This window comes from Micropterus dolomieu, linkage group LG21 (genome assembly GCF_021292245.1).
Source record: "Micropterus dolomieu isolate WLL.071019.BEF.003 ecotype Adirondacks linkage group LG21, ASM2129224v1, whole genome shotgun sequence".
Classification (NCBI taxonomy): Eukaryota; Metazoa; Chordata; class Actinopteri; order Centrarchiformes; family Centrarchidae; genus Micropterus; species Micropterus dolomieu.
The window spans coordinates 31,093,193-31,111,675 of NC_060170.1; the positions used below are offsets into that span (position 1 = coordinate 31,093,193).

Consider the following 18,483-nt stretch of genomic DNA (forward strand, 5'->3'; position numbering starts at 1 on the left):
CCATGTAAACCTGTTCTGGTGCAACCCCCAAATATTTCTGAACCTGAAAATGAGCATAATATGACCTCTTTAACACAAATAGCTGATCAGCCAATCACATGGCAGCAAGTTAATGCAATTAGGCATGTAGACATGGTGAAGACAACTTGCTGAAGTTCAAACTGTGCATCATAATGAGCAAGAAAGTGACTTTGAAAAAGAGAAAATTTCCAGTGAGCGGCAGTTGTGTGGAAGAAAATGCCTTGTTGATGTCAAACTGGTTCAAACCGGTACTAGCAAGGTGTACCTAATAAAGAGGCCAGAGAGTGTAAATCAGTAGAGTACTCTTTGAAGACCCCCTCCAAAATGTTTGAAGCGATATAAAAATGTGTTGTGTTTGATAGGATTTTTACACAAAAAAAACCAATAATAATAGTTAACAATTCTTTAAAGCAGTTCTGCTTCTACTCCCTCTTTGAAAAGTCCATATTTTAAATATTCAAATATTTTTCATTTGAAAAGTTAACCAGCTGGATGCAGGATGTGTCTTACTTGTCTGTCAAGTACATTCACAGTGTATGTGCACTGGAGGCATTAGGTGTCCACATCACACTTGTGTAAGTTGCATATTGGGCAGTTGTGAGTTGTGATGTGAGCACAGAGAAACTTCCCCCTTCATCATATGAATGTGAAAACAGTGTCAAACTGCTCATTGAAGCTCAAACATCCAAGTTAAGTAGGCTAGCAATAAGCGACACACATTTTTGAGTGGAGGGGGACTTTAATATACACTAATAACTATATTTCATTCATCGCAGCAAACCCCTGGTGTTTACATGTTGTGTGTTTTTATTTATATTGTATTACAATGTACTCATGGTGATTATAATGCTTACAGTTGCTTACAAGCAACACTGCTGCCTCCTGTAATTGTAATCACTTTGAGTTTTCTTCAGGGAACTGCCATTAAAGCCACTTAACGCATAAAGACTTATACTTGCACTCACTGTGGTTGTGCGAAAGGGTTTCAAGTACTCAGCCACAACTTTCACTTTGCAGTATCTTTTTAACAAATCCTTAAAATGATGAACAGCTTTAAATTGTTTGCTCTGCAGGTGTTACATGCTGCGTGGGCGTCTTATTTGCAAAATGAATCTAAAGCTGTTGAGATCTGCAGCTTCCATAGATCACAATCAATGCATCCTTGTTTTCCCATCTTGCAATGTCAAACCTGATTGCTGCTGGTGAGATAAGTGTTGACCTTGTTCGTAGTTTTGATGGACTGACCAGATGGTTCGTCACTCACAACTTTTTAAACTCAGACATCATTTCAGTGTCTTAATTCTTAACAAACCTGGAGAAAGACTTTTTTTTCTCCTTCAGATAAGGCAGTTGTAATTTGCTCTCTGTTAAATGTTGCAAAAGGGTTTTTAAGAATTTTTTTTTTGCGCAATTAGCTTTGACCTTGAGAATTAACTTTCTGATTTATGGATAACCTATAAGGTCTTATTAGCTGGAGCACATTTTTAAGAGCTTCAGATGGTTTCTGGCTGTCTAGACAGTAGATGAGACGCAAAAGGCTATTTCTACTGAGGCCTTTATGCTTTAAAAAACAAACTTTAATAGACTTGCTTTTACCTAAAGTAAAAGGCTTTTTGTAGAGAAATACTTTACATTTCCATACTTTGGTAGCACTTGAAATTAGTTTGCTTGAATACAAGTTTTATTTAAGAGATGTATAGTACTAAATGGTGGTAAACTGAAGACCTTTTATGAATACATAACATTAATTGTTGATTAATTGATTTAAAACTAAAAGACTACCCTTTTATTATGATTATATGTTTTTAATCGTAATAAGTATGTAGCATGTTTTGCTCACAAGCTCTAAATAAGAGTCTGTTTGCGGAGCATGGTATACATTTGCCCCATTACTGCCTTTGTTATTTCATTTCTTTCTTGTATCAGATTGAAGGGTTTTCCTGCTGAGAATAAGAATGAATACAGTGGACCTATTTTTCTGTAGAGTTGTGTGTTGTTCAAGGATTGGTTGCTAGACTCTATATTGCATATTTTTTTCTTTGTGTGTACTTCCTATAGACTGTATATAAAAAGGTAAAATTGGCATAATTGTTTAAATGTTTCGCTTTCAGACCCAGTCAGTGTTGAGAACAATAGATTGTCATTGAATTGTGTTAAGTTTGATCAGCTGCCAGTCGTGTTGTTCTTTAATTGTTGGCTAGTACACTTGTACGATAAATCATTTAGGATAAATCAAGCTGACTTTGATTTAAAATGAGTGCGCGTTAACTCGAACCCACACAGATAAAGGCGTTATTGGAACAGTAGCCACATGCTCAGTATTTCAAGTTTTTAAAGGAAGACAGTGTGTCTCAGAGCCAAGGCCTAGACTGTTGCCTTTTAGTTTAGACAGTGTGGCATCACAATAGGCTCAAATGGGTTCCTGTCATTGGCATATTGCCATGCTGTTGCCAGGCCCGGACACTGTGTCAAGTTGGTGACTGGACCATTGTCACTCTCAGCATCACCAGAGGCAGATGTCATTTCTTCAGTGCATTCTGTATTTTTCTGGCTACAGAAATAATTTACTGGTGAAAACAAACAAATTCTTTTTCCAAGAGAATTCACAGTGTATCAGTAACTTTTTAAATAAAACAGCACAGTATGTTGCTATGTCAGCTATGAAGGCCTGCACTCTCTCGTCATAATATTTTGGGGTATTTGTCTGAACAGATCAACAATCCGTGTGTTTATGCGTTATCTGTAAATATAAAACACCTTCCACAAATACAAAAAAAATATTTGTAAACCCACAAAATTATTCTGCTAATATAAAGCAGGTCTGCAAATACACAAATCCCACAAATAAAAAAACATGTGTGAATGCATTCAATTATTTTACTGATAAATGAAAAGCATTTGTGAATATCTTCCTAACTTTTACACCAGGCTTTTGTGAATCCAGTTTTTATTTGTGGAACTCAGTTCTACGCTACACAGAAAATGGCTGAATGATACAACTGGATTTTCATTCAGATACACATACAGAGTTCGTCTCAAAACTTTGTATGTGTAAAATGCGAATCCACAAGCGTAGAATTGAGATCCACAAATAAAGGATGGATATGTGGATATGGATACAGGCCCATTTATGCTCCTGCGTAGGGTCTACTTGCATACCTACGCCCGTACGCACGTAGCCATACATTTATACTTGTGCGTAGGTCTGTCCGTCATTCTGCAATTACACCCCCAAATTCTAGTCGGCAGTAGCGCTACAGCGTCCACTGTGTTGACTTTTCCGGTTTAGCGCTCCGCTAACGTAAATGGGGGTAAAATTGTAAACGTGCCTTTTCAAATGTTACCGACCGAATGGATCATATTCTGATAGTGAGCGACGGTCAAATATATTGATTCACTGTGTTACAGCCGCCGTTTTGGCCGCAAGTAAATGTTACTTCAAAGCGTGGGGTAATTCCGGTCCGCTCGGAGGCATTCTGAGGCTACCTAGCCGACCAATCACAGAGCTTACGGTCTGCGTCGACTCGACGTGTAGTTACATTTTGGAGGAGGTGCGCGTCAGGTGACGGCGTAGCCTCTGCGTAGCCCCGTAGCATACGCCGTCAACTACGCCATCGATTTGACGCAGAAGTATAAATTGCCCTGATGCACGCTATTGGTTGAGAGCCCCGGGTTCTATTCCCACTGCGAGACATCCACCAATGTGTCCCGGAGAAAGACACTTAACCCCTAGTTTCTCCCGAGGCGTGCAATATCTATCTATCTATCTATCTATCTATCTATCTATCTATCTATCTATCTATCTATCATTTAGGATTATGCTTTATATATATAAAGCAATTGTAAGTTTCTTTCGATGAAAGCGTCTGCTAAATGAATAAATGTAGATATTCACAAATGCTTCTCATTTATTTGAAAATTAGTTTAATGCAATGAGAGATACTTTTATTTGTGGATTTTGTTTGTGTATTTGCACATCCTATTATTATACTTTTTATATTTTTGTGAGTTTATAATTTGTGGAAGCTGGTTTTTTTAATAGATTGACAATACATGTATAAATGTGTAATCTGTTGACACAAATAATATTGAGATATATCTATCTCCAGAGAAGATATAACAAAACTATTGTCAGGAAATTGAAATTTAGATCTTATTCCAGTGTTTCTGAACCCATCTAGGTTTCATTATTTGTTTTCCTTTTTGATGACCGGATGAGTGATCTCACAGTAAGGCATCATTCACATGAACCTGGGCAGGTGATATCCAAACAACATATTCACTGTGGGTCTAACCTAATATTTTAAGAGCCCATGAACTCTTGTTTTTTGTTAAGCAAACACAGTCTCAGACTAAAAACTAATTCTCTGTGGAGATGTCTGTCTGGAGAAATTGTGTTTAATGGAAAGCTAGAAAAATTGATCAGTTAGGAGGAAGTCATGGTGAGAGAAAGGTAGTCATATTCAGTGAAGTAAAGTTTTGGTATTCAGACTGAGGTGTGATAAGCTGAGCCAGTTGAAGCGTGCTGTGAAATCTAGCCTCCAGCAACAAGCATTATCACCATGCAAGTCAGGACAGAGCTCTGCTCATAGTTCCTCTATCACTAGGAGAATGTGTGGCTGCGTGCTGTTGCAGCTCCCTCAAGTCATGACAAAGACCTTTGCTACAGTATTGTTTGCCAGGGTTTCTCTTTTGAAACGTCTGTCTGGTTTTGTGTGTGTGTATACGTATGTGTATGCGTGTCTGTGTTGGCGCGCACAGACGTATACTTGTGTGATACCTCCCGTACCTGTCCTGGTTAGAGAGTTACAAAGGAAAGACAGAAGTCGCCTCCAGGAAGGTTAATAAACTAAGTGTAGGGAAGGGCAGGGCTCGCAGGTGAGACAGCTGGGCTGAAACACAACCTGACTATTGACCAAAGGCCACATTGGTTTGACGATATCATAAATATAGAGGATGTGACGCCATCGCCTCTTTAGCTCTGCTGCTCACTTTTGACACTGAAGCTACCTGCTGCAGCACAGTCCCATTTAGTGGAACGTTAAACACAGCTCCGGGGCATCTGTTTCAATTAAGAATCGTCAAATGCTTTAAAGGTTTGAGTCACACAGTTCTGCAGCACAAACACGCAGCCTGCTGTGAGTAGTAAGATGAGGAATAAATCAAAGATCAAGTTCCTCTATGCCTGCGCGCCCAAGATCTGCAACAAGGACAGTGAATTGGTTTCCTTTTCCTGGGAGAAACGGTGAACCTCTGGCCCAGAACTTTTTTTAAAAACAGACTTCCTCCTCTGTGCAAGTGATTGAAAACGGATTTAGGGGTTTTCTTAATCCACTGGACCTTAAGAATGAACAAAACTCGTCAGTCAAACTGTCGGGTGAAATCTTTTCTTTGTTAACCGTTTTTATTGAATGTGGTGTGTGTTTCTCATAATGAGACGGTCCTGCTTCGTCCTTCAGCAATCTACAATTATGATCCCCGTGGTGAGCAGGAGCTGTGTCTACAGGTGGGGGACACGGTGCACATACTTGAGAAATTGGAAGGTGAGTGAGCCTGAACGCCTTGAACAAGCCTTGACACATCCCCCTTTTCCTTCTCTAAAGCAATCTGGCACAGGAACTTAAATGAAATGTTGAACTAACCGCCGCTCAATATGCTATGCATAATAATGTAAATGAGTCTACCGCATCATCCTTCTGACAGGGTGGACTGTCATCACTCCTGTCTCGTCCACTGCCTCTCCCTGACTGTAACATGTTTCTCTATTAATTTATACTTCCTCAGGCTGGTATAGGGGCTACACGCTATGCAAGAAATCACAGAAGGTAATGGCATCATTAGCACTCTATCATCCTGTAACCTGTGCTGTAATGTGTATACATAATGATAACACCTCATTGTTTCTTCAGGGCATATTCCCAGCTTCCTACATCCACTTAAAGGACGCTATGGTCGAGGGAACAGGGTGAGATCACATATCCTTAAACATATCATCGTGATGAAAATCCTTTTTTTTTTGTTTGCCGGCTTTCCATGCCATTTTCCAATAACATAGCAGATTACTTATCATAAGTGAGGCTTCAGTAATGCTTCTCTTGGCTGTGTAGGGAAACCATCCAACCATTTATCATGTATAGAAATGCACTCGAGTCTGTCCAAATTAAATGACATGATCTGTGAGTGATGAACCACTTTTCCAATATCTTATTATTCTCTTCTTGTGGCTGGTAGCCAACAGGAAATAATTATTCCTGCAGATTTACCCCTGGTGCTGGAGCTCGGGGCCACTCTGAGGGAATGGGCACAGATATGGCACAAGCTCTACGTGGTATGTGTAGATTGCCTCTCTGTTTCTGGTACACACATCCCTGTACACTTCTCTGATTCACCCAGCTCTGACTCATTTTTGTTTTGCTTCATACCTTTGAAGGATGTATTGGTATAAGTGTATATATGTTTATCTGACAGACGAACAAGACAACCCTGTTCAGGAGTGTTCAGCAGATGGCTTACAGCCTCATTGAATATCGATCTCAGATAGTGTCGGGGACGCTGCCCAAGGATGACCTTGTGGAGCTCAGAAAGAAAGTCACAGCGAAGATTGATTATGGAAACCGGTATGAATCCTGCCACCTTATTGTACTTCAATGAAATGCAGTGTGACAGAAACGCCACTGTCATGGATCTTAACATTGTCTCTGTCAGCTAATGCTGTTTGGTTCTCTGTGCTGCTCAGGATTCTTGGGTTGGACCTGGTGGTGCGAGATGAAGCAGGAAACACGCTGGATCCTGACTGGGCCAGTACTGTCAGTCTTTTCCGGGCACATGAGACTGCTTCCCGCAGTGTCGATGACAGGATACAAGAAGAAAAGGCATGATTTTTATTTGTTCACACTGTCAGTCACTTTTATTTTCTATAGTAGCTGTCCATTTCAAATAATATCTGTGTCCATGCACTGCTTGGGCCCTTGCTTTTCTGCAGACGCGGCTACAAAATCTGGAAATGAGGCGTCAGACCCTGTTCAGTACAGTCCACACCTACAGTCTACTCCTCAACCTGAAGAACTTTGTGTGCAACATTGGAGAGGATGCAGAGCTGCTTATGTCTCTGTATGACCCTGACCATTCTGAATTCATCAGGTTTGTGCTTCACGTTTCTCGTAATTCCACAAGTGTCAAGCTGAGGTTATTCACCAATTAGCATTGATGAATTCATTTCACACAAAAAGCAAGGTGTCGTTGTTATTGTAGATTTTGTTACATTGTTTTTTTGCTCCAAAAAATGTCAAAGTCTTTGAAGAGACGCAGGGCACGGAATTCAATTTTTGAACCAAACAAGCAGAACATATTGGGTTATTGTGTGTTTGGCAAGTCAAGATGTTTGCTATGAGAAAAGTCTGTAGGGATAAATAGACTTTTACATTATTTCTATTCAAAATATGCAAGCATCATAGAATTTTTTTGACGCTTCATAAAGTGAGGGATCTGATAAGACGGATAAAATAATGCCGAGTTTTTACATTAGTTACCCTTAGTTTTTCTATTTCTCCTGATGCCTTTAGACAATGTGATATCTAACTGTGATTCTTATTTAAATTCTTGCAGTGAGAACTTCCTGGTGCGCTGGGACAGTATGGGGATGCCTAAAGAAATTGAAAAACTCAACAACCTGCCAGCACTATTAACGGTAACTGAATCCCAACCCTCTGACTGCATTCCCTCTGCTTCGGATATAAACAATCCAAAAGCTGCCTGAAATCTATGACAAAGAAGACAATTTGCTCCTGGATCGCTCTTAATTTACCACAAGTTTTACTGAATGGCTCACATTCATGGCACATCTTTGAAAATTTGAATACATTTGCCTCCATTATTATGCTGCTGTTTATGTTAATGACACAGTCAGCAGTTCCCCGCAAACATGTCATTGTGTTAATTGGCATGCGTGTCTCCAGGAATTATTGTTCAGGGTCTGATAAAACCAAATTCATCAAGGCAAAGAGCTGCTCTGACTTAAAACCCATCGAGAAAAATAAACACACGCAGGGAAGGTGATGTGTTTACTTTACTTTACTATGCTTACTGCATGCTTTCATCCTGTAATATTTGCCATCTGGTCTGCAGCTACGGCCATATTAATACACATTAGCAACAGGCTGGTGATACGCTCAGTCCGCTGCTTTTTGTATGCACTGCACCTTATCAGTTAGTATGCCTTAATAAATCATCTTTGTGGTTGTCCTTCTGCGTCCAGGACCTGAGCAGCAGTGACTTGATGAGGCAGCGACTCTTCCTGGTGTGTCAGATCATAAGAGTGGGCAGCATGGAGCTCAAAGAGGGCAAGAAACACACTGGAGGACTGAGGAGGCCATTCGGTGTGGCTGGTGAGCTACTTTTTTCAACTGTCCAAATATTTGTTTAAGCAATACAAAAGTCAATTCAACAAAAATGCCACTCCTCTGCTGCTATAGTTGCATGAATTGTTCTGGCAAGGTGTAAAAATGAAGGATCCATGTACTGAATGAAATGGGAACACCTGCTTCCTGACCTAGAAAATGCCTCCGCTCTGCCTTGGCAAAGGAGTCAGTGGAAATTGGTTTAGCACCCGTCTTTTTGTTTTTGGCCAGATGATTAGTGGATTTTATGAGAAATGGTTTCCTCTGCTGTTCCAGCAAATGGACTGAAACCGGAGTCAGAAAGAACATTTAACTCAGAAGTAACATTATTCTTAGCCAGGAAAAAGAGAAAAAAAAAACACTTTAGGAAAAGAGATGTGTGGAATGAGCAATTCAGAGGAATTTGCAAGCTGGAGATCAAGAACTCTCAATCTGTTTTACTGTGGTTGCTGTCTGCTGTGACAGGCAAGAGGTGAGTGAGTTTTATTGGTCACAGTTGTGACCAATAAAAGTTGTGTTAAGTATTTTGGTTAATAAAACTATCCTTATTGCACTGTTGTTTTGCAATAACTAAAACAAATACATAGCATCTGGTAAATGAGCTTATCCTTCACAACATCCTCACTGTGTGTCTGTGTTCCGTGTGTCTTTGCAGTGATGGACATTACAGATATTGCCCATGGCAAAATAGACGATGAGGACAAACAGCATTTCATCCCTTTTCAGCAGTGAGTCTTTTGATGCTGTCACACTTCTTATACTGTCAACAGGCTCAACCTTGTTTTGTAACGTTACACAACGTTACAACGTTGAGCACAAATAATGGAAAACAATGGAAATAGGGCTTGGGGAACATTTGCTTACTGTGTGCCATCACATCTTATTAAAGGATGCAGTTCAACTTTTCCTGTGTTGCATTTCAAGGACAAATATAAAAAGTTTTTTTGCAACCCTGTAGTGTTCTCTTCTCAAAGACAGGCTTCAAGGCCACGTTTTCACAGCACCTGAACAATAGGGCGATGAGGACGGTAATATGTTCACAGGGATCCTAGATGGAGAAGCCCCAAAAATATCTTGACTGATTCTTGACATCTAAACCATAATTTCCAAGGTTGAACCTCTATTTGTCTCTTCTCACTGTGTCACAGTTCACTGCGTCTTCTCGAGGAGGTACAGACACTAAAAAACATGTTTTTGTAGGAGTCATTATCAGGACTCATCAAATGTTTGGATGATTATTTTAATATTAAGTCTGAATTTTTATTACATTTTCAAGCATAGTTCCCGTTCCTGCACATATGTAAAAGAGACTAAAAGTTTCTTGGACGTGCTATATTCTGCTCTTCAGTAAATACTAGTTCCTCACAAAAGACAAATTGTACCCACAAAACAACTTGTTAAGCTTTCCAGACTTGACAAATTCATTTATATTTCATTAACACTGAGTGACTTATTTGCCACTGGTAATCATGAGCTGGATAATTACAAATTAAAAGGCCATGCTCGATAAATTTTCCAATGAACAATGGAAAACGTATATTTGAGATTGAAATAACAACAGAGCACATTTTCTGAAACACTGTTCCCAAAACATTAAGTGCAATTACCACATCAATCCATACAGCGCAGTACAACACTTGATTTGTCCTGCCAGGGGCTGTCAAAATATTTAACTCGTGAGTCAGAAGTAAATAATATCATCAGCGGGTTCATCACTGCCCCCAAAATGACATGTCCTTTTATCAATTCAACTTAACATTCATGCCATGTAGATTGTTTAGACATCTGTTGATAAGCCGTCTGTCATATCGCGAGCTAGAGCTATTTATTTGTCATGAGTGTGTGAATCTGTGTATGTGTGTGCGTGTGTGTGCGATATAGCATAGGCTAACTAAAACAACAAGTTATTAACCAAAACTTTGGTTTTAACTTTATTACGGCTAGACTAGTTGAACAAAGTGCAGGATTATAAGGAGTTAGATAAAAGAGGAATGTTTATTGCAGGGATGCGATATTGAGCTGGGGAAGAACGAGACAGAGTGGAAGACTAGATGCGTGCTGAACCGGGTCGGTGGCTGCTGTGCAGAACGGGGGGGGGGGACCGTAGCTGAGAGTCCAGAGTGTGGGAGGCTGAGCCGAGCAGGTCGAGAGCAGAATCCGGGGATAGTTTAGCCGGGTGATGACGGGATGAGCGCTATTTCCACACACGTTATTATGCAAAATTTGCTTTTAACTTTTAGGATAGCCTACAAAATGTTCTTCTTCTACAATAGGCCATATAAAAGTATTTAAATGTGTTCATTATCTTATTACTTGTTTGTTTGTACCCTACAGTTTACCGATTTAATATTAAAATGTAAGCTATTTGGATTTTTTGATCTGTGATGAAATTAAGCAATTAATAAACTACATAGCTGAGGTCTATAGGCATTTTTGCCTTTGATGTGAACTGGAGTGTAAAGTTTACTGCTATATGGCATTGTACAGTAAGAAGGATATATCAATACAACAGGTTAATGCAAATCAGGAAGTGTTGTAGAAGTGCCCCTGGATGACCACGACATTCATCTACCTGACATCTGATATTTGCTCTTTCAATACACAAAATCCTGTTGGCATGGTGAAATCTTCTCCTACATGTCTCTGCTATGACATCCATACAGTCGTGCCCTCCTCTCCCTCTGACCAAACCACTGCAGCATATACTAACAGACCTCTTACCTTCTGTATGCTTGACTTGTCGCTCTGTGATGTTTGTGTTGTAACTGTGGTACAAAACGCTCACGCCATGTAGTATAATAACAGAGTTACACCTGAAAACTAATTTAGAAAATGGATTAACATGTTGTCTACTTTACTATAATTCAATTTAAAGATGAATCTGTTATCAATTCTGTATTTGAGCATCTCATGGGATGACCACATATCTGCAAACCTGATGACATTCCTGTCAGCCTCCACTGTACTTTGTGTTAGTGCTTGTTAGAAAATGTTAGCATCACATTCTAAACTACGATGGCAAATGTTAGCATGCTGACGTTAGCATTTAGCTTAAAGTACAGCCTCAAAGAGCTGTTAGATTGGCTGTTGACCAAGTTACTTAGGATTATTTTGCTTGCGAGGTTTTAGAACAATGAGCATGTTGATAAACATTACACTGTTAATTAGAAAAGCTGTAACCAATTTGGTCTGTAAGACTTATTGATGCCCCCCAGGTTATTTGTGCTTACACAGTACATTTGAGTTCTGTATGAACGCAATGAGAAGACTGTAATATCACTCTTTGATCAGTTTTGCATCTTGTATAAAGAACAAGTTCAAGCTCAGTAGCAATAGTACTAGTACTCTGTGTTACTATGCTGTATGGTTGTCACTTGAGTTAAGTGGGGTTTGTGGAGGGATAATAGTGCCTCTTGTCAAGACATCCAGAAAGCCTCACATTGCCTTTTGCAGCTCCTCTGTCCATTTGTCTGTCACCTGTCAGAGATGCTGGCAGCTGATTTTTTATGCCCAACCCGATGCTTATCTTCCAGGATAGCTATGGAAACCTACATCCGTCAGAGGCAGCTCATCATGTCTCCACTCATCCCGTCTCGAGTCATAGGAGAGAATGAGCCGCTCACTGCTGTCTTCAACAAAGTCATTGCCACTCGGGAGGTCAATCACAAAGGCCAGGGTAATATGAAGTGCTCACAGACTGTGTGTTCCCCTGTCATTTCAGAGGGTTGCTCCAAATTGACCTTTTTGTTTTGAGGGAAATAAACGATGTGTGAGGGGTCTACAGGGTGTGCCCTTTCGATGTCTGCCTCATTGAATTTCTTTACATGCTTGCTGGCAGGGCTGTTTGTGACCCTGAAGCTCCTCCCAGGGGATCTTGCCCAAGTCAGGAAGGACTACCCCCACTTAGTGGACCGCAGCACTGCTATCGTCAGGAAAATGGGCTTTCCAGAAATCATCCTCCCAGGTGAATTAAAGTCTTTGTTGCTGGGCATTGCTCTACATATACCATGGTCATGTTCGTTATAATTGCTTACAAAGCCGTGAGATGGGTTCATAAATTCTTGGCACATGCACCTGATCATCTGTTGTCCCTTCTCCAGGAAACGTGAGGAATGATATTTACGTAACCTTGCTGCAGGGAGAGTTTGACCGTGGTAAAAAGAAGACCCCAAAAAATGTAGAGGTCACACTGAGTGTGCACGATGATGAAGGCAATCCCATGCAGGTAAAATTGACCAGTGAATCCAGCAAATGATTTTCATATATTTTTTTCAACTAAGCTTTATGTGACTAACTGTGCTAACATCATATTTTAATTCTTGTAATTATGAATGTGCTAGTGTAGGGTGACCAGCCACCCCCGTTTTCCGGGGACAGTCCCCGGTTTTGCTGGCCTGTCCCCTTCTGGAGCTGTCCCCAGAAATCATCATGTTAATCATAGATAATCATAGGTGTTAACAGACCTGAAATCAGATGTTATGTGGTCAGAAAGACTGGACAGCAGAGCATACAGGTGTGTGCCAAATAGTGATCGTCCGCCCAAAACTTATTGCCGTCTGCGAGAGCGTGTGCAGCATGTTAAAGCTGTATCGCTCAGTCTCTTCACATCTACAGTTGCTTTTATCTGGATCAAACTGACATAACATGCAAATAAACATCACTTTATGTCTGTGGTGATAGCAAAGTGATACTAAAACGTTTCTTTTAACAGAATAATCACAACTGTGACCACATAAGTGTTTGCAGTTGATAGCGTAACCAGGCGTGACATTTACGTGATTATAGGCAATAATAGAAGCCTGTTTTTTCCGATGGAATATGTGTTTGGTAGGTGTATGTCTAATATGCTTGTTTATAAATGGAAAACAGAATGTAGCCTATAATCAGAATCAGAAGGAGCTTTATTGCCAAGTAGTGTTTTACACATACGAGGAATTTGCTGTGGTGATAAGGTGCTACACATAGACAAACATACATATTAATATCCCTTTCAAGAGGAATTGTGATAAATCTAGCGATCCCCAGATTTTTCTTCTTGTGCCATCATACTATAGTTTGTGGCTAAATACTTGATACACTGAAAACATTCAGCCTCAGTTGTATGTTGTGTTTAGTGCTATTCAGTAAATGTTAACACGCTAAATGGGCAGTAAACATAAGCATGATAGCATGCTAACGTTAGCATTTAGCCTGAAAGGGCTGGCCGCTTGGCTGTACATTCTTCGTGTTGTTTTGGTTTTTCTAACCAGTTTATGTTTTGTTTTTTTTGTTTGTTTTTTTCCAAAGCTGATTACAACCACATCAAGGAGAACGTTTATATTGTTCCCATCATGTGACATAATCTCCTTCCTTCAATTTCTGTAGAAAGTGATATTTCCTGGGGCGGGTTATGACGGCATCACCGAGTACAAGTCTGTCATTTACTACCAGGTGAAGCAGCCTTGTTGGAATGAAACTGTTAAGGTAAGCTCATGTCAGGGACAAACGTGTGCAGCTCTCTGCGTCACACATTATATCTCATGTTCTCTCATTAAGTTTTCAAATGGATTTCCTGTAGGTCAGTATTACATGAAATAATATTCTAGGGGTGATATCGGCACAGAATGTACCACGCATACAAATCTCCCACCAGATAGCATTTCTGCCATATGTATAATCCTGTATTCACACACTCCTTAATTCCCCTGACTTTTTCTCCTTCCTGCAAGGTGACAATTCCCATTGAAGACGTGTGCCGCTGTCACCTGCGGGTGATGTTTCGACACAGATCCTCCCAAGACTGTGAGTGACTGTGCCTTATTTGTATGACAAACACCCACGTGTAATCCTGCCACCATATTAAATACAGCTTATGCTCCTGTGTATCCTTCAGCTAGGGACAAATCGGAGAAGCCCTTTGGTATGGCCTTCGTCCGGCTCATGAAAGGAGATGGGACAACGCTAAAAGATGGCCGGCATGAACTTATCGTCTATAAGGTACAGCACTGCTCCAGGAATGTGGTTTTATATTTTTATTTTCTGTGAAATTTAATTCACTGCACTCATCTTTAAATAAGCAGGAGATTGTTTTTATCCAATTACACACAAAAAACGGTGTCTTGAATTAGCTGACAGTGGGTTGATGGATTATGCATGAGAATCTCCTCAATCAATAAATATGAAATTAGATCTCCATCGATCAATATGCTTCATGATTCATTCCCTATTTTATGAATTTCTTAGGTTGACGTGAAAAAGGCAGAGGATGCAAAGGTTTATCTCACCTTGCCAGCAACCTGGGCTGAAGTGGAGGAAAAGGAGAAGCAAACAGGGAAGCCGTTCCACCATTCAGGAGTGATTCCTGTGACGAAAGACAGCTTCCAGATCGCCTTGCTCACCTGCTCCACTAAGCTCACTCAGAACGGTACCGTAGGGCACCGTTTCTATTTTTCTCAATCCTCCAGTCTCACATTCTGTGATAATTAAAAGATGTCCTGTCACAAGTCATCTTTAAGAAATGACACAGCTTCTACAGCGGACAGAGGTGCAGTGCCACCATCGTTTCCTCCCCCCACCCAAGATTGCCTGGAAATTAATTACGTCAATCTGTGTTGCTAATATTTTGCTGATGTGTTGATGTTGATTGATGTAGATCTAATTAGGTTTATATTGAAATTTCAGGCTTTTAACACAATTATCTTAACTGATGTTGTAACAGAGGATGTGTTGCTCCCAGTGAATGTATACTGACGTGTTAATGTTTTTCCAGTGGATTTACTTGGCCTGTTGAACTGGAGGTCAAACCCTGAAGATCTGGAACAGATTCTGCAGAGGCTGATGGAGGTCGAGGGAGGGGAGATTGTCAAAGTGAGATATCTTTGCGTCGAAAAGCTGCGCTCTACATTTAATATGCTGCTATATTTTATTGATGCTTTATAATGTCCCTTTTAATGGTACTTTTGTAACAGGTTTCTGTTGTATGCCCAGTTTCTCCAGGACACTCTTGATGCCCTTTTCAACATCATGATGGAGACATCAGAAAAGGACACCTATGATACTCTGGTGTTCAATGCCTTGGTTAGTATGTATGTATGTATGTATGTATGTATGACTCCTTCGCAATAAAAATAATCTGTATTTTGACAGTTGAATGCTTTTAAAGCATAATTTTTTCCGGTACTAGCTTCAGAAACACCCCTCCCCCACCCATTTCCAACATCGTGAATGGGGGTCCAAGAATGTTTTTAAGTTTCCGAAACAGACAATGCGACATTCACAAACGCTACATACAGTGATTAACCAGGTGTGCGGAGGTGAGAAGCAGGGTTTGAACTTCTCTCACTAGCTTACTTTTTGTCATTCGTTACGCAGCTATTTCTGTCACTTTTCATGTGTACAGCTGAATGCAAGACTGTGAGAGAAGAGACTGTCTGAAAATGTACGCTGTTATACCCATATTTACCAAATCTCGTCCCTCTTCTTCATACAAACTAGTTTTAGCAGTAAATTAATACAGCTCTGATACCACATTACCACTGTAAAACAATAAGATATTATATGACATTAAATTAATACTTGATGGGTTTATTTTTTTTATACAATTCACTTTTGATACTTGATTTCTTCTCCCTTTGATACCGATTTTTTTGCTGTTTTTTGTCTTTTATTGTTGTTTCTTTATTTATCCCAAACTAAAATTACTTCTACATACTACTGACCTATGGCACAACACACACACATTTACAGTTTTATTTATTTTAATTTTATTCTTAATAATTTTTATTTATATATATGTGTGTGTGTGTGTGTGTGTGTGTTCTGCTTGCTGTCTGTTCTGTGTATGTGCTGAAAATAAATCCAGTGTTTATACTCAGCCTTGGCTCTGTAAAAGGGAAACAAACAAAGTGGCTCGTTCCCCGCCACACAACACTATTCAAGCCATTCCAGCCATGATTTATATGTCAGGTAGCGTTACATGACTTGCCCACGGACATTCAGCTAACTTTCTAGTTCACCAAGACATGCTGTTGTTGTGATGTTATAGGTGCAGGAGAGTTGTGAGTATTGCTGTCTGGAGCTGCTGTGCTGGCACTTGGACCGTGTCATCCTCTCTGCATGTTAGTTTTGCAGCAGCAACTGTAACGACAGTATACTAACCCACAACCTAGCTAACATTAGTTACATTACTTGCTGTGTTGTTTTTCACTCTATATCATGGTATTTGTCATGGTGTTGGATTTCTCCACCTTTTAAGGGGTCACAAGTAAAAAGAGGTCGGGAACCACTGGTTTACAGTCTGTGTATGTCCTTTCCACTTGGACAAAGCTCTGATTTTGTTTCCTCGTCTTGTTTATAACCAGGTATTTATAATCACACTGATTGGCGACATCAAATTCCAGCACTTCAACCCCGTCCTGGAAACGTACATCGACAAGCACTTCAGTGCCACTTTGGCTTACATGTGAGTCTCCATTCTGTATTTCCAACCTTTGATTGCTTACGCCCCTCACACTGTTTATTTTTAGTGCTTCTTTTGCTCTTCTTCTCCACCCACATCTAAATTACCAGCAGACCTTGATGCCTGACTCATTCACTTTCTCAGGAAGTTAACCCGGGTGCTTAACTACTACGTGGGCCACGTCGAGGAGCCTGCCCTGACCGAGAGGCTCTACGCAGCGCTCAAGGCTCTCAAGTACCTGTTCAGGTTTATCGTGCAGTCCCGGGTCCTCTATCTCAGGTATCAGACGCGTAGCCACACGAGGATCCACTTTTCACTCTTCGGTTTTTGCATTCAAAGGAGAACTTCTTGTAATGTTTGGCCTTGATTCTCAGATTCTACGGGAACAGTGAGGATGGGGATGCCTTCTTGAACTCCATTCGCACCCTATTCCTGTCTTTCAACACTCTCATGGACAGACCTCTTGATGAGGGCGTTAAGATAAAGGTACGTGGAAGAATAAGGCTTGATGTTTCTGGTAGCTGTTTCTTGTTTTACTATAGAATTGAAAAACATTTAGAATCATTTTCTAGCTTGGAAATAAAACTAAAATGCAGCCGGTCAGGTTCCATGTAGATGTTACCAGCATTTTTCAGTGTGCAGACTGCAGTAGTTCAGCTGTAAAAGTGTGTTACACTGTTGTGGACAAGATATTGAAAAGTTTTACAAATTAACTACAAAATAAGGTGTGCTCCCTGTTGGCAGTCTCAGTAAGGTGAGAAAAAGCCTTGTTTTTAAAAGAGGCTTGTTTTACTAGAGAATAAAAAACATCCCCATCCTTCAGCCTGGTGAGACTGAATTCTTTGCCTTTTCAGGGGGCAATATTGAAATACCTCCCGAGCATCATTAATGACATCCAGACAGTGTTTGATCCCGTGGAGCTCAGGTAACTCTCCAGAGGGTTTGCACAGCAGGAAATGATAATTGCCTGTCTCAGTGCAAATTATCAGATTTAATTCTGAGTAAAGGAGGCGTTATTCTCATTTCTTGCTGCTGTAAAATCAACCCGTCATGTGTGCTGCTCATTAGTCCTCTGTGGCAACAATTACTAGATGTGAAATTTGAATAGCATTAAAATTGTCACAGCTGCTCCTTCGGCTCTTTTCTGTCATTCTCTTTTCAGTGTTCTCCTAGCAAAGTTCATTGAGAGCATTCCTGACTTGCAGCTCGTGCGTCAGAAGCTGGGCTGCATGTGTAAAATGGTGGAGAGTGACCTTTTCAAGCAGCCAGGTACAGTAGGAGTCCTCGAGGCTCAAAAACCACATAATGAGTTTTCACACAGGATGAAGGCAAAACAACTTTGCGTTACACCTACATTCAAGTTTGTTTGTAATGTGTTGTGTGATCCAATGAGCACAGTTTTTTGCTGCTGTGTTGCCACAGATTGTAGGGATGTGCTTCTGCCGCTTGTTACTGATCAGCTGAGTGGGCAGCTGGATGACCACTCTAGTAAACCTGATCATGAAGCCTGTGCCCAACTGCTCAGCACAGTGTTGGACAACCTGGACCGCAAGGACGTGGTGAGGAGTCAGATTTCACTTTAAGGACACACAGATTTTACTTTTAAAGGGTCTAAACACACAAATTACA

At 40.4% G+C, this 18,483-nt stretch overlaps 1 protein-coding gene across 2 annotated transcripts in view; it reads left to right on the plus strand.

Moving 5' to 3' along the window:
• dock5 (dedicator of cytokinesis 5) overlaps positions 1-18,483 on the plus strand; it is a 33,692-nt gene that overhangs the window by 3,507 nt on the left and 11,702 nt on the right. For both annotated transcript variants that reach the window (XM_046034160.1, XM_046034159.1), the window contains exons 2-26: positions 5,481-5,564; positions 5,806-5,846; positions 5,931-5,986; positions 6,253-6,349; positions 6,490-6,638; positions 6,758-6,893; positions 7,004-7,161; positions 7,627-7,708; positions 8,276-8,405; positions 9,073-9,145; positions 11,951-12,093; positions 12,256-12,381; positions 12,518-12,642; positions 13,782-13,880; positions 14,126-14,198; positions 14,290-14,393; positions 14,640-14,820; positions 15,166-15,263; positions 15,384-15,473; positions 16,757-16,857; positions 16,999-17,133; positions 17,229-17,340; positions 17,709-17,779; positions 18,017-18,123; positions 18,277-18,413. In XM_046034160.1, the coding sequence (XP_045890116.1) occupies positions 5,481-5,564; positions 5,806-5,846; positions 5,931-5,986; positions 6,253-6,349; positions 6,490-6,638; positions 6,758-6,893; positions 7,004-7,161; positions 7,627-7,708; positions 8,276-8,405; positions 9,073-9,145; positions 11,951-12,093; positions 12,256-12,381; positions 12,518-12,642; positions 13,782-13,880; positions 14,126-14,198; positions 14,290-14,393; positions 14,640-14,820; positions 15,166-15,263; positions 15,384-15,473; positions 16,757-16,857; positions 16,999-17,133; positions 17,229-17,340; positions 17,709-17,779; positions 18,017-18,123; positions 18,277-18,413 (2,708 nt within the window). The remainder of the gene's footprint in view (positions 1-5,480; positions 5,565-5,805; positions 5,847-5,930; positions 5,987-6,252; positions 6,350-6,489; positions 6,639-6,757; positions 6,894-7,003; positions 7,162-7,626; positions 7,709-8,275; positions 8,406-9,072; positions 9,146-11,950; positions 12,094-12,255; positions 12,382-12,517; positions 12,643-13,781; positions 13,881-14,125; positions 14,199-14,289; positions 14,394-14,639; positions 14,821-15,165; positions 15,264-15,383; positions 15,474-16,756; positions 16,858-16,998; positions 17,134-17,228; positions 17,341-17,708; positions 17,780-18,016; positions 18,124-18,276; positions 18,414-18,483) is intronic.